Source organism: Diadema antillarum, unplaced genomic scaffold (assembly GCF_040938485.1).
Source record: "Diadema antillarum isolate AM-2024a unplaced genomic scaffold, OU_Dant_1.0 seq00000772_RagTag, whole genome shotgun sequence".
Taxonomy (NCBI): domain Eukaryota; kingdom Metazoa; phylum Echinodermata; class Echinoidea; order Diadematoida; family Diadematidae; genus Diadema; species Diadema antillarum.
In genome coordinates, this window is record NW_027271661.1 from 65509 (window position 1) to 81928 (window position 16420).

The following is a 16420-nucleotide window of genomic DNA, read 5'->3' on the forward strand; positions in this document are numbered from 1 at the left end:
CAATAAAAATCAGCAAAATCCAAACAGATATTTCAAGCCCAAAGACAAGAATCTGAGATCAAAAATAATATCATTGAAGACATACACTGTAAAGGATGATGATAATGATAACAATCATTATCATTATCACCTTCACAATTATCGTCATCATCATTTCATCTCCATCGTCACTATCATTGTTCTCACCATCATCACTATCATTATCATTAGCTTTTAAACATCATTGTCATCGTCATCATCGTCATCATCATCATCACAATCCCTATCATCATCATCATCGTCATCATCGTCATCATCATCATCATCATCACTATCATATCATCACTGCTATACTGATAAAAATAGACATGATGCCGAGGATGCATTTCTTCACTTGGCAGCTCGTCATTCATTCCAGAAAATGACGTTTTCACATCTGGAAAAGATAAAAAAAGAATTCTCTATTAAAACCAGGAAAAGTCTCACTTACCGACAAGCTAAAACTTGTGGCGGTCCGTACATCCATGTGGTGGGAGTGGTCGAAGAGAACAGGTACCGCCTGGAATGCATCCACGATGGGAACATCCACTGATTGGTTGCCAACTACAGATTACGAAATAAGACAAGCCTTGAAAGGAATGCTTTCTAATTAATACAATATTTCTTGTCCACATGACATGCTGCCTTCTGTAGCTATTTAAAATTCATATAAAAGTTTAATAGACATACCATACATGTACACCATAGGCTGCATTTATCAACTTTCCCCTGTTTAAACGGCTTTCCAAAGCCCTTTCCAAAGCCCTTTCCAAAGCCCTTTCCAAAGCCCTTTCCAAAGCCCTGTCCATAGCCCTTTCCAAAGCCCTTTCCAAAGTCCTGTACTATTAATGTGGCGCTTGTTTTCTAAGAAGGGACGGCGAAAAGCAATTACCATCATAAGGACATATCTTCCTTTGAGAGTGACGAGTCATGATGCAATGCCACATGAATCAACTGTCTTCCTATCTGTGAGGCAGCTCCAGTTTAGCACATACTTCAAACATTTCTGAGTGGCGGCATGAGACTTTGGCTGCATTTATCAACTTTCCCCTGTTTAAACAGCTTTCAAAAGCCCTTTCTAAAGCCCTTTCCAGAGCCCTTTCCATAGCCCTTTCCAAAGCCCTTTCCAAAGTCCTGTACTATTAATGTGGCGCTTGTTTCTAAGAAGGGACGGCGAAAAGCAATTACCATCATAAGGACATATCTTCCTTTGAGAGTGACGAGCCATGATGCAATGCCACATAAATCAATTGTCTTCCTATCTGTGAGGCAGCTCCAGTTTAGCACACACTTCAAATATTTCTGAGTGGCGGCATGAGACTTTGGCTGCATTTATCAACTTTCCCCTGTTTAAACAGCTTTCAAAAGCCCTTTCTAAAGCCCTTTCCAAAGCCCTTTCCATAGCCCTTTCCAAAGCCCTTTCCAAAGTCCTGTACTATTAATGTGGCGCTTGTTTCTAAGAAGGGACGGCGAAAAGCAATTACCATCATAAGGACATATCTTCCCTTGAGAGTGACGAGCCATGATGCAATGCCACATGAATCAATTGTCTTCCTATCTGTGAGGCAGCTCCAGTTTAGCACATACTTCAAATATTTCTGAGTGGCGGCATGAGACTTTGGCTGCATTTATCAACTTTCCCCTGTTTAAACAGCTTTCAAAAGCCCTTTCCAAAGCCCTTTCAAAAGCCCTTTCAAAAGCCCTTTAGAAATGGCTTCCAAAATAGTTGCGTTTATCAACTCTCTTCGCGAACACAATAACTGGCCTGTCACTGCACAGCTGCATTGCGCAATTCGACCCGAGGAGAAGAGGTCATATAAGGCATGCATTGTTCGTAACTGCAGTACAATACTACAAAGCCGTTTCAAAACAGCTAAGTTGCGTTTATCAACTTCAAAAGGCTTTTACAAACAGGTTTCTGAAAACCTGTTTAGGAAACCTGTTTGGAAAGCCACAAATTTGCGGCTTTTGAAAAGGCTTTCCGAAAGGGCTTTCAAAACAGCTTTGCGTTTATCAACTCGTAAAAATTCCTTGAAAGCTGTTTGGAAAACCTGTTTCTGCTGAGAAAAGGAGAGTTGTTAAACGCACCCTTTCGAAAAGGCTTTCCAAAAGGGCTTTCAAAACAGCTTTGCATTTATCAACTCGTAAAAATTCCTTGAAAGCTGTTTGGAAAACCTGTTTCTGCCGAGAAAAAGAGTTGATAAATGCACCCATAGATACATTGTACCTCCTATCCACAGCTTAGGCATGATTATCTACGGCTATCCCATCCAAATTATGATTGAATTCGATAATTTCCTTGCGATACATCCTTCTTTCTTCTTGTATTGTCACTCTGTTCTTTGTCTTCCCGCTTTACCCTACTTTTTCCTTGTTCTTTTTGGAGCCACATAATAATGACCACACTTTGCATGCTAACCCTTTCTGTGCCAGGGACTTTGGACAGCATGCTGCAATGCTACGCAGAGACTGCAACCTCAAGCACCTTCTGATCGGGAGATTCTCCCGCCTGAAACCCCTAGCAAACGGGAGACTCCAACTTGGCTCGCGCACATCACGAGCGCAAAGCGCGAAGTTCCTTGCGGCCAGGGTTCTAAAGTGGAAGCTCTAGGCTAGTAGGGTTCTAGATGCTCTCTCGTGCTATCTAAGGCTTATTTTTTAAGATACGATGACACTAAGTAAGAAATCATTTCAAACGGGAGACACAGAGCCTGGGCTGGAAAAATTAAATCTCAAGCGAAAGAACGGGAGATTTTGCAAAAATGGGCTTTTGGCGGGAGATCTCCCGTTGAAAACAGGAGAGTTGGAGTCTCTGTGCTATGGGGTTTTCGGTGCCAATCAACAATCACTCCAAGCAGAGAAAGGGGATAGGCCAAAACGATGAACATTCTGAGGGACCCATCTCGACTTTCTACAATTCAAGAAAGCTGTCTATTGATATTCATCTGAAGAGAAAAATACTCTTCAACCTCATGCCATTCCACATGAGATTCAAGATTCAAGATTCATTTGTTTTCATTTCCATAAAATAAACAGAGAAATTATACAACGTATTTAAGCAGAAGATATTTGTAATAACTGAAAAAACGTAAATTGACAAAATACATGCCAAAATGAGTAACAATGAAGAAAACAAGGTTGTATTTTTTTTTTAAAGATATACGTACAAGTATATACGTATGCATATAAAACAAGCAAATTAATGTGCATGGCGACTGCTCCCCCTTCGAGGTGCAGCATGGATCCGACTATAATACCATTATAGACTCTTCTAGATAAAGGTTGGACTAAAAAACTTTTCCACAAATATCACCTACTTGACTCGCCAGATGGCAATGACACATTATTTGCCTTTCACAGAAGAAAGTGCATTGATGCTATGACCCCCTTTGTCATGGCGACTGACTCACAAATCATATCCAATGTTTAAATTCTATTTACAGCAGCATCAATTGCAGATCTGTCACATGAAGTGGTCATGAAGTGGTACCCAAGCACATGATGATCACATGTCATTTGGAATGGTTCTGTTCAAAAACACGTCCATTGAGATCTGGGCCCTCATTTCATAAAAAAGGCTGGCACTACAATAGCAACTCTTGCGGCAATGACTACTATCATGGCAATGAAGATAAATCCTGCTTCTGGATTGGGTGTAGCTTTGGAAAGTTGCTATTTGAGCAAGAGTTGCCATACAAACTGTACTAACACCTTTTTTTTTTTTATTTTAATGGGACCTTGATGGCATTTGGCATAACACCAAAACTGCTCTAACCGACTAAAAATCACTCATTTAACCCGTTGAGGCAGGACTGATATTGCTAAAACATGCATTTCCCATAGACACCAGCACAGAGTATTCTTGGGACTCGTCTGCAATGTGTTAATAAAATGCTGTTTCTGTCTAGTATGTTCATATTCTCCTTACCTTGGTTGGTGACTGTCAGCAGCAAGCTCTCCGATGGCAGCTCAGATTTCTCTATGACTAGCAGACTGCTGCCGGTACTGACGTTATTCTCTCCCAGGTTCCAATGGAACACAGCTTCCATCTGACCTGGATGTGTGCCTGAAGTACAATATTACCCCCATTGAGGACGAGCTGATCTTGCTATTTAACACGCATTTGATGATTTTCCATAGACACCTACCCGAGAACACCTGGGACTAATCTTCAAGGGATTAAAGATGGTTTTGTAGGGATTCCAAGGTAGACTTCCACAATTAGCTCAATCATACATCATACAATCCAACTTTGTCTATATTTTACTGGTGTATAACAATAAAAAATGCAAATATGCACTCATTCACACAAAAACACACATCTATCAGAGGTGGTCACCGCCATCATTCAAACATCTTAATCAAGGTTGTCGTTGTTTTTTTTTTTCAGGGGGGGGGGGGAGGTGGAGGATCCTGCAGAAATGGGGAAAGTCAGCAACTCTGCCAGACAAGAAAGGAGACTATGATAGGATGTTATATTGTGCAAATCATTCACATTAATGGGGGCATGAGTAAGATAAGATGTATTCAAGGTACCTTTAGTATAGTCTATTCACCTAGCCGAGGGCATCTGGACTGTTTCAAAGGTACTATTAAAGTGTGGGTAATTACACTATTAATTCCTGAACAAAGATAACGTGTATTATTTACTTTATAAAATGATGAAACAGATCATTGATGTTTGATAAATCACCCTCGTCGCAAGTAAAAAAAAACAACAACAACAACAACAACGCAAGCTCCGTCAGTTACCCTTGCGAAGTGAAAATGCTTTAATAGACCAGCCATTTAACATTTTTAATGATCAGTCATACGCAAAGTTATGTAATAGGCAAAATAAATGCCTGGTCACGTGTACACTCTCAACAAATCATCTGATTAGGATCTGCTCCATCATTTTCAAAAACACATCCATTTTACCCTCACCACAGTAGGGATGAACTTATGCTCTGATGTAGGCATGTTTTCAGGATTTCAAATCTATTACTGATTTCATTCATTCCACTTTATAAAATCAAATTCACAATTTCAATCTTAACACAAGGCTAGCAAGTTTACATATTTTAATGCATATCAAATTTAAAACAAAAAAAAAACATTGAATGTATTGGAGAAAAGAAATCCAAATGCTAGAGCACCTTGACATCTCACACATTTTTTAAAACTTTGCTTCATTAAGTGTTGTCCATAAACTGATTACTGGTATTTCATTCGAAAACAGCAAAATTAATTCGAGATAATTTTCATGCATTGAATATAGAAAAGAGAGAAAGAATAAAGGAAAAATAAGAGCAACATTAAACCTGAGATGTAGGATTGGAACCAAGTCACAGTGAAACTTACCATTGATGTCCACCAGTAGTGCAATTTGATTTGAAGAAATGGGAAAGCGAGACACGGACAAGTTTCCTAAATACGGCAGAACCAGGTGTTTGACTGGTGTCGAGAGTTGAGAGACATTATTTGATGCCGAGATGTTAATGTCATGAAGTCCCGTCGGCTCCAGCTGCAGCTGTACGACATATGATTGATTTCCAGCCATCACGGCCTCTAAAACTTGCTCCTCTTCTCCAGACACTCGGTGAAACTGGACGTGCGAGCCGCGCCTGAGCTCGACGGCAATCTCTGCTGGGGAGCCCACTAAGCTGGGTCTCGCAGACTGTGCAGTGATGCCGGAAACGGGCTCTTGGATGACCAGAGGCTTACCCAGTCTCCTGGTCACCGTACTGACCAGGTTCTGAACCGTGACACTGATATTGTACTCGCCCGATTTCGCAAAGGTGTGGTTGATGCTACTCACGATTACGGGGTCTGCGTTGCTCTGCAGACCAAAGTCCTCGAAGGAACTCCCATCGTCAAAATCCCACAGAAATGTTGGCCCAGTTCCATCCTCCGTAGTGGCCTGACAAAGCACGCTCTCTTCCAGTGCCATGATTGAATTCTCAGACTCGCTCCAGACACTCACATCCTGGATCTCTCTCTGCACTGTGATGACCTTGGCGTCCGACACGGTGCTCACCAGGTTTCTCAAGGTAACCTTGACCAGGTATCGGCCTTCCGCCGCGAAGTTGTGCACAAAGCTTTTGCTGGTCATTACAACGCTGGCGATCGTGACATTTTCGAGACTCACCGTCCACTCGTACGACATGTTACCGGTTGTGACGGGCACAACTGAACCGATTGTTCCGTTCGAGTGCAGAGGAAATGACTCTTGTGAGTCCAGGCTAACAGATGGAATCGCTTCCTGCACGACGATTGTTTGCGGAAGACTGCCAGCATACAGTGTGCCATTACTCAGCACATGCACCGCAGGATCAAAGTGTCCTGTGCTGGAGTACTCGTGGCTGAAGGAAACGAGGAGTTGGCATCCGTCGCCGTAGCTCGCCGTCAGGTACAGGTTGGCCGGATTGGCCGAGCCACCGCTGATGAAGGTCTCGTTCACGTCCCTCAGGGACTGGTTGTAGACGACGCCGTCACCGAAGTCCAGGAGGAGCATGGCGTGCTCGCGGTCGGCTGTCTCCATGCTGAGTAGGAAGATGTGGCTGACATTCGGCCTGGTGTGAAGGGAGCCCTCTAGAAGAGACACACTCAGATTGCTAACACCTCGATCCATGACAATCTACGAAGGAGAAGGACAGCAAAAAAGTATGGTTCATACATTCCAGATAACCAACAGCCTTTTGCAGCATAAAACTTTGGTGAATAGGCACTGGCATTCAATGAATTGTGTAGACAAACATGTCCGCATGCATTTTACTCATCTGAATCTTGGCTCCTCGAGAAATTTTCACCGATGAGAAAATATCTGGTTTCACAGCATATTAGATTTTCATCCATTAAACAGATATAAACCTATATTGCCATAATGCATGATATGATGTCAGCAACTAATCAGCAACAACAACACAACACATAACAGCAAGAACAGTAGTTCCCATGAATTGATTTTCACTCTCAAACTACATTTATCCATTCATCAAAACTTACATTTTACTCTAGACTATCAGTCAGGGAATCAGCTCTACAGAAGTGGTCATAGGGAGCTGTTGTGGTTCTGTGGATACAACACATGTGGGACTTCCAATCACTGGGTCCCGGGTTCAAATTCCCCTGCTGCAGCAGTTGCACCCCAAGGTTAGGCACTTTCTCTTCTTTGCTTTAATAGTCCTTTATACAGTAACCATCCGATCAGTCCCCTGACTCCTTGCTTACAAGCATTAACTGCTTTTTCAGCGGCCATACTTACCACATGTAAAACTTTGAGTGCACTTCCTAGCGAGTTGGAGGCATTAACGGTCACAGTGAAGAGCCCCTTTTCTCTGAAAACATGTTCCTGACAAGGGAAAAAAGGGAAAACAGAAAGAAATTAGACAGCGCTGCAATATCACACAGCAATATCCCACACTGAATACACAACCGTTTGAAGGCAAATGTACAGTTATACTTGTCGAAGCAGCCTCCAGCTGGGTAATGCTCCTACTACAAATTCCCCACAGAAGTTAGCTTGGAGAGCATGTGCATGGCGACCGCCTGTCCGTAGCACTTATTTCATTGTATTACCCTTCAGTGGTTGCTATACGTACAGGTTTGACTATACTTGTATTGAACTTTGGTTTTTCTTTTTTATATCCTGACTCATAAAGGAAAAAGAGCCAGCAGAAGAACAAACCTGGTTTCTCAGAGCTGTGATGTGAGAGGAGGTGGAAAGAAGTATAAAAAAAAAAGAATCATGAAACTCCTGAAATGGTACAAAACTCTAATCACCTTCACACATTGCCTTGGTCAACATCTATGTTTACACCACCAGCAGAAGACGTTCACTGAAAACCACTGTAAACTGAGGCTCTTACCCCATTTATACTAGTAAAGCATGTAAAAAGGAGGTTCTGAAGCATCTTTAATATAGCAGCACTTTGAATAGCAAAACTGCATTTTTAACACAAAATATACACTCAACAACACAAGAGTACAGTATTTCTTCTTTCATGGTTTGGAGATTTTATGAACTATATTTGTAATTCACACATTTTAATGGTAGCTGGTCACCTCTGTATAATCATATCTGTACAATGACAAGTATATAAAAAGCATACTGTAAAAGTGGAAATTTTTGCGATGTTGAAGTTTTCGTGGATTTCGCGCAACCAGAAACAAGCGTGAAAATAAAAGCACATGAATATTTTTGCTTGCCATAGGTTCCAGTAGTTCATGTCTTATTTCTGCGGAATTAAAAATACGCGAAACCCTTCTAACCACGCTGAGCGTGAAAAATCAGTCGCGCGAAAATATCCAATTTTACAGTATCATTTCATCTCTTAATACAGCAAATATATTACAAACAGAAGATATCTTGTTCACGTATGTGGGCAAAAAAGGCTATAATGAGAGTATGGGATATTCACATTAAATTTCACTCAAAAAAATCATCCCATCTATCAAACAGAGACATGATCTCAGGTTTCACTGGATAACATTATTTGAGTATACAATGTACCTTTAAAAAAGTATCCCAGTCTTAATGAAGTCACTCTGCAATCTTAGACGCAATGTTTCTATTTGACAGGCCATATGTTAAACAGAACAAAGATATGACTTACTGCTCAAAATAGAGCTTTTTAAAGAATGGAAAATCCATATTTCTCTCAATTTTTGGGCGGACCCTCGCCAAGTGAGCAAAGGTCACATGCAAAAACTGGCAAAGAATATAAAAAATCACCTTGCTCCTACGAATAATGAGATAACAACATTCATCACTTTAATAGAGCCAGGAATTATATGAGATACACCTGTAAATTTCTAAACTCTGCCCATTAGTTACATTTTGCATTGTTACAGAGTATACTCATCATTTGTTATCACAGTGATATTCAATCTCCAGCACCAACTGCATCTCCAAACAATTTCTTGACCTCTGACCTCTGATGAGTGAATTACTCAGCTATAGATATCTCCTCTTTCATCAGGCAGTTAACTGGATAGACAATATCACTTAATATTTTCATAGAAACAAAAATAAATTACATGCTTTGTATGTTAAGTGTTGTGTTTTTTTTCATGGGCTTGCAAAGCACTGTAGAGTTGTTGTTTTTTTTCCTTCTCATCCACAACCACCTCTTCCTTCATTTTGCCTCTTCTCATATGTTTTGTTTTATTCTTCATCATGCTCTTTCTTCTACTCCTCCTTTTATCATATTCCATTGATTTGTATTCTACTTTTCTTTGCTCCTTTTGACACTTTTTTTTCCTTCCCCCTTCATCTTCTTCATATTTTTCTCTCTCTCTTTTTTGTTGTTGTCCATAATACATACTTATGGAGTTTGTTTATCAGTTCATTGTCTGAGCACCAATGCTTGCATCTCAGCTTTGGTCTTTCAAAACAGACCAGAGACAAAGCTACACAAATTTTCGGGGGGGGGGGGGGGAATTCCCCCCCCCCCCAAAAAAAAAAGTTAATACAAAACTGTAAATCAATGTAGGTGAAATCACAGAGCTTGCTCTGTAGACACAGTGCCTACATGTACTGTATATGCAAGAAACACAAGACACTTTAATATGACAAAGACATTTCAGGTGAAGTGGAGTATTATATACAGTTTCCTAACATGAGAATTCAAAATATGTGACCTTGCATATAGTTACACACACAAAAAAAGAAGAAAAACGTTACCAGATAATCTAATTTCATAGTACAGTGTGAGTCACACTCTGAAAGAGAATAATTCCAGCTTTTTTATGACTCATCAAAAAAAATTGGATGCCCCATAAACATACAGAAGTAAGTGAAAGGAAACCATCAACTGCAGCATTTCTGAGAAAAGATCAAAACTCGTTTTGGTGGCCCCGGGGGAAGTGTTACGAGGTGTTAATAATAATGAAGTGAGCCATCTACGGCGTAAATAAAGAGTTCGAAAATGGAAACCGAAATATGGTGTCGGAGTCGATGACTTCGGGCTCGGAGAAGGACGATTGTGATGAAATGGTTGGATCCCGTGATTTTGTGTTATGTTGAGGATGAGATGGGTACCTCGCGACAAAAAGTTATGGGTCTATACTGGAGTGCTCTATATGGTTGTGCATTAAAAAAGAAACTCGACAGTAGATATGTTGACAGAATAATAGGATTGTCCTGAAACATGGCATAATTCTCATTAAAACAAACTCAATCCATGCTTATGTTTACAGTTGAACAATACCATTGCAGAAATAATGTTTAAAAAGGGGGTTTCCCCCTTTAATTTTTAACAAAACATTTTCATGTTCCTTAAGGGCGGACAAAGGAGAAGAATTTTGAACAAAAGAAAGTCAAAAATCCAGTTTAATGAAAAACAAACAAACAAACAAACAAACTTCCTCTTCATTCTCGGCTTCCAAATTTTAGATAATTTTAGATAGGTTACACTTTTTCAGTTAATACTAAAAACAACAACAACAGCAAAAAACATTGTCAAGCTACAATGTAGGACAATCAATTATTAGATCTACCTATAAAAGGAAACTGACCTGAGCAACGTTAGTGAGCTTCGGCTATCCAAGGTCCATGCAAAGATGTTGCCTGACTATTAAACCACAACACAAGTTTGTTTGTTCGTTTTTGTTTTTTAACCCGTTGTGGATGACTCCCTAGAATACTCGGGCAGCGATCAACGCGAAATGCATGTTTTAGCAAAATCAGCCGGTCCTCAACGGATTTAAGCCAACTTCTCAAATGTACACGTACATCTCATAGCAATTCCCATGAGCTTAAATATTCAAGTGTGTGTGTGCGTGTGTGAGACAGCATGCACGTGCATATGTACTAACCTTTCAGCTGAGAAGCACATTAATGTATTTACCCATTGAGGACGGGCTGATTTTGCTTACAACACGCATTTCCTGTAGGCACCTGCCCAAGTATACTCAGGGCTCGTCCCCAACGGGTTAAAAGTAGCATACAGAGCCTTTGGATTTCACACCTTCTTGCTGGCCAAACAGGGTCAATGTCTCACTCATTCCTGAAGTAAAAGGCATTCCATGTTGTCATTTCGTCACTCATCATGTGCTACACAGATAATCCAAGTGGTTCCATGACATTTTTTTCTCCTGCGACAATCGCTCCCATGAAATAACTGCACGCTAAAGCCAAACATAAATTCTACCGGCAAACATTTTACCCTAACTCTAATCCTAATCCTCACATCAAATTACATGCTATTGTGAACATAAAACCTTATCACCATCCTAACTCTAATAAGTTCATGGAGAAAATAAGACCGGAGCAATTGTTGCAAGAGCAAATGTCATGTCAATGATCGACGAAGGAACTTCTAAGTGATCACAAGGGCTACATCAACTAGAACAGTGAACACCCAGTGGGAGGAATTCAAATCCCTGCCATAGCTTTACAAAGACAGAGCCTACATTGTGTCTTTATTTGAGGAGAAACAAGAAAAGGATGCATCAAATACACCCACCACTTAAAAAACCCACCCACCTGCTCTAATGGTACTTCTCCCTTCATCATCTTATCTCCCTATCTTTGTGCATCTCTCAATCTTGTCTCTTCTCCATCTCATTCTTTTCTTTTTTATCCTTGTTTTGTCTCAGATCTTATCTCTTCTAACGGAGAGGGCTTGTGGCCAAACGCGGTCGACCGGCCGACCATCAAAGGGAGTGTTGACAGGACTGAAATAGGTTGTATTCTCTGGGCAATTCTGGGACTCATCATTCTGGATCATCTTCCCATCTTCATTATCATGTTGGACCATCTTTTATCACCTCTGTGGCATCCAGCCACACCCACATGTCATATTCAGGAGAGAAGAAACAAAGAAGGAAAAAAGGAACCCCAAAAAATCCCATTTCGATCTACCACGCTTGCAACACTGGTCTGCGACCACCAACAGACTCAAGACCAGTGATTGATTTGGCTTGTTGACACCAACAAATACTACCTGGCATTCATCAACATTTTCAAGTACAGATTGGGGAGTACACTGCAAGACCTTAAAGGGAAGCAGTCCTGAGATTTTCACTGTACTGATAATTAAGAAGAGTAAAAAATATAACCTTTCACCAATTTATACGCGTGGACATCAAAAATTGTCTCCGTACGCGATTTTTAAAAAATAATTCCTGCAAGCGATCGTGTAAGAGCCTGCCAAAAGGTGCAACGTCATTGATGCCCTACTCTCAAGTTGACAGCCGTGCCTCAGAAAACCAATTTAAGTGTTCAAAATGATCATATCTGATTTTTTCATAAAATGTGACAATATGTGGTTTTATTATTTCAAACAAAATATTTCAAGCTTAATATACAATTGATATAAAAATAAATAGTAAACATGTATTTATAAATAACTAGGGATGACGAGCAGAACACCGCTGGAAAGAGTTGTGCATCGATGGCGTATGACTCTCCGCCAAGACTTGCTCATGTGCAGAGTCACACCTTTTTAAGCGAAATGTACGAGCTTATTTGGTGATTTGAAAGTTTGTTTTTGATGAAAGTAGTTCATTGGAGGTACCAACAACAACATATTTTTTTAAATGTTGTGAGGACTGCGTCCCTTTAAGATCAGTTGAGCTGGATTTTCTTTTCTTCCCTACAACAATCTGAAACATAACTGCTGGACAAACTCAAACTTAATTTTGACAAAATAACAGTCATGCATGTGTAGAGTTCTCATAGTAAATCATAAAGTGAGAAGCATAAGACTTCATTCATGTATTCCATAGAGAGCTGAAAATGTTGAAATTTAGCCAAAATCTAGCGTTATTTCTGCTGAATGCTGGAATGCGGAATTGTGAGGGGTATTTACTTCCATCCCCAGATTCCTTCTGACTTGGTTGCCATGCTCCCAGATCTCAAAACTTTGCAAGATCTATTTGATGAACCACTCCCAAATTTTGCATCAAACCACAGAAGTTTTAAGATTTCTTCCAAGAATGAAAATGGCCTCACATTTTCTCTCCAAGAGGAACATAAAATTTCTCAAACACCTGTCTTTTTCCCATATAAGTGCTTCTACTGAGAAAAAGAATCTGCTTCTCACACCATTTGAGGGAGCACGTGAGCCTACTGGCGCCCACTTGTGGCAGGATGCCCGTTGGCGCCGTGCCCAATATGAACGCATGTAAACTACAAATAATGTCCTCTATTTCATTATACATCTTTGTGACAGCAAAGTAGTTTCAAACTGCTGGAGTAGTGCTCAACAATGCCATGTGACATGGGACCTAATAATCATGTCAACAGCACACCATTGAGTTATTGCAAAAGAATCCCACGGAGACACATAGAGTACTACATGCATGTATGTCATATATTTTGGTATATTTCTTTCAAGAGGATAAATTTGCCATTCAGAACCAAAGTGGCCTTTCATTATTTATGCCAGAAAAACACAAATATGTAAAATTCTCTTTATATTTTCTTTCTACTATACTATCACAAACCGTTGTAGCCTTTTTCTAAACCAGCGATGGAGGCACCAAAACTGTAGAATTCAATGACTTTGTGAATGGATCTTTTGACTTTCCTAAAACTTCACCGATGTATTAACTGCTATATTGCTGCAATCACTGAAGTTTGTATTTATGGGTAATTTTCCCTTGAATTTCAAGAATATCAGTTGACAAATGATACCTTTACTTGCCAAAAAGAGAGAAACCATTGCATTTCACAATAAAAAATGTATACAGAATTTCACATTTTTCTCCATGCTGTCATGCAGCAGAGTTTAAATTATCATCAGCTTTTCGATATTCTTGTCACTTTTCAAATTCACATGATGAACAAACAATTTCAAATCCAAATTGGGAGCTATTTACACATTTGGGAATGCACATCTTATTCATACACGGAGCACACATAACAGACAAGAAGAATATCTACAAAATATATTAGGGAAATTATGCCACACAATGATTGAATGAACATTATCACATTATTTTAAGGGGGAAATATACAAGTTCAAAAGAATGTGAAGACAATGTTGTAAAAAGAATGGGACAGCAAAGTGAAAAATGGTGAAGATAATAGAGTGAGATGGAAAGAAAGATTTCATCAATTTGAATCAATTTGAATAAAGAATATATGAGTAGAAAAATCTGATAAGTTACATACAATAAAAACTCTGTATTTTCATTTTGTGAAGTCCATGCAAAAATCACTCCAGTTCTGGACAGAATTGACTCTTCCAGCTACCCTTATCCCCTGGAGAAATCATATGCTCAGCCGGCAAATACGAGAGGAAGTTTGAGCCGGTGACAGTCAAAGAGAGAACAGAAAAAGGGGGATGTCTGGTTTCTCGTGCGAAACAGGCCACTCTTTCACCACGAATTTGGTCTGAACAAAGAAAAGTTTGTATTTTACCAAATCACAATATTGGTGTGGCAATTTGCGGCATGATGACAGTTGATATTCGACCACAATCTCTGATCTCTGTTCTATTCATTTTTTTTCTGTGTGTGCAACTGTAGGCTACGTGTACACGTTTGCTTGTACAATACCGGTATGTGTGTGGCTGGGGGTGCATGTCAAGTACAATGTTCTACACAGTTTGCTCTGCAAAAATAATTCTTGACCACTCCAGTATGGTCTATTGATAAATTACAATACGTCCCAGAGATGTGGATTTGTTGTTTTTGTTGTTACCATTATCATCAACATTATCATTATCATTATCATTATTATTGTTATTATGACTATTATTATTGTTGTTGTTATCATTTTGCATTTTGAAAAGCATCTGGGTTATAATAAACAAACTGTTTCTGGGAGACTTGTGTTGTGTTTCATTGCAGCTCTCTTGACAGAGAAGACTACTACATTGTATACAGTGTAGGTAATCTAAATTCTTTGAAACCACATGTACAGAATCCTTTGATGCAATATGCCAGCCAGTCAGTGGAGATAGATTATTCAATCAGGAAAGGCATTTAAAGAACTTTTTACTTCCTACACCGTTGTATGTACCCACAAAGCACATGTCACCAAGTGGCCATTGGGTACATTAAATCTGTACATATTCAATCAACAGTCTATGGTGTTCCGTAAGTGTCAGTGACCTACATCTTTGTACTAATTAGCTTTCCCTTTACACTTGCCCCATTGCAGGGCATTATTGGACATCGCAAATAAACCCCACAATGTCATGCAGAGAATACGTACATTCAAGTGTAATAATGTCTTGAAGATAGTAAACAGAGTGATGCCAGCCCACAATCTACAAGTTCTAATCTGAGATTTAAAAGACTGGTCAGTTCAACACAGTCTCAGACTATAAAATGCAGAGAAACTGAGCTTCTAAACTTTAAAAAGTAAATCTAGACATAGTAATCAAATTCATACCCTTATGATACAGTTGTTTTAATGATGTTGCTGATTCTGTCAGCAACCTGAGCGTCAAACCTGAACATTCACATCTACAATTGAAACTATGAATGTCTTTGTTAGTACATGAAACATGTAAAAGTGCTTCATTTGCAATCCGTAAGTATTTGGATCGATATTCATCCCTATAAAAATTGGGAATCAACAGCTCTTTGTAGGCCTATATGTGCAATTAATATCAAACATTGATTTTTATAATATGACACTGTGGACTTTTTACAACTTGATAAACTTCAACAACTGCAAGATTTAGGCCTAATTACAGTGTACCCATGCTTGTAAATGTGACCACATCACCCCGGGTTGAATAACACTGGCAACCAATACGTTACTGAGTTAAAGTCAAATTGAATAGATAAATGAATAAATAATATATATGTAAACATCAAATTAAATTCAAGCACAACCTCATACCTGTACAACAAAAGTTTAAATAGCAACTCTATATGCCAAATAATCCCATTGACAAGGACAAATCTAGCTGACTTTAAAAACAGAAAGAAGAGGAGAGGGGCGGAGAGGACAGGAGGGAGGAGAGAGAGATGAAGAGGGAGAGAGAGAGAGAAGGAGAAGGCAATAGAGAGAGAGAGAGAGGTCTGAGAAAAGAAAATACAAGAGCTGAAAACCACAGATCTGTAAATACCCCAAAATAAATGCAACAGGAAAGTTTTTAGGGATTCAGTGCCAAGTTGTGTTTTCAGAGTGGCCTTGTCAAAATGACCAGTTTGATGAGCATCTGTGCTGCTTTTGACATCTCACATGGGTCAGTTGAAGCTGTCATCGCCCGGCAATTCAATTCTCGGAAATGGCCATTTTGTGAAAATGACATACACTGGGAACAGCCACAAATTACAACAAAAAAAAACACCCAATAAACAAAAGAATAGGACCTCTGCTAGCTCTTCTGTTGAACATAATACTAGTCTCATGGTTGCCAAAAATGAGTGGCACAATGAAAAGATAAAAGGGAGATCAGTTGTACCAAATTCACCTGAATTAAAAAAAAAAAATAATTAAATGAATCCCTGA

The 16420-nt window shown here is 39.5% G+C and overlaps 1 protein-coding gene across 1 annotated transcript in view; it reads right to left on the reverse strand.

Moving 5' to 3' along the window:
- Positions 1–16420, reverse strand: part of LOC139738885 (polycystin-1-like protein 1) — a gene marked incomplete at its 3' end in the record, with an annotated part of 96909 nt that overhangs the window by 64173 nt on the left and 16316 nt on the right. Inside the window, exons 6-9 of the mRNA XM_071649515.1 lie at positions 7265–7351; positions 5362–6637; positions 3947–4084; positions 470–582 (exon numbers count right to left, since the gene is read on the reverse strand). Of these exons, the coding sequence (XP_071505616.1) occupies positions 470–582; positions 3947–4084; positions 5362–6637; positions 7265–7351 (1614 nt within the window). The remainder of the gene's footprint in view (positions 1–469; positions 583–3946; positions 4085–5361; positions 6638–7264; positions 7352–16420) is intronic.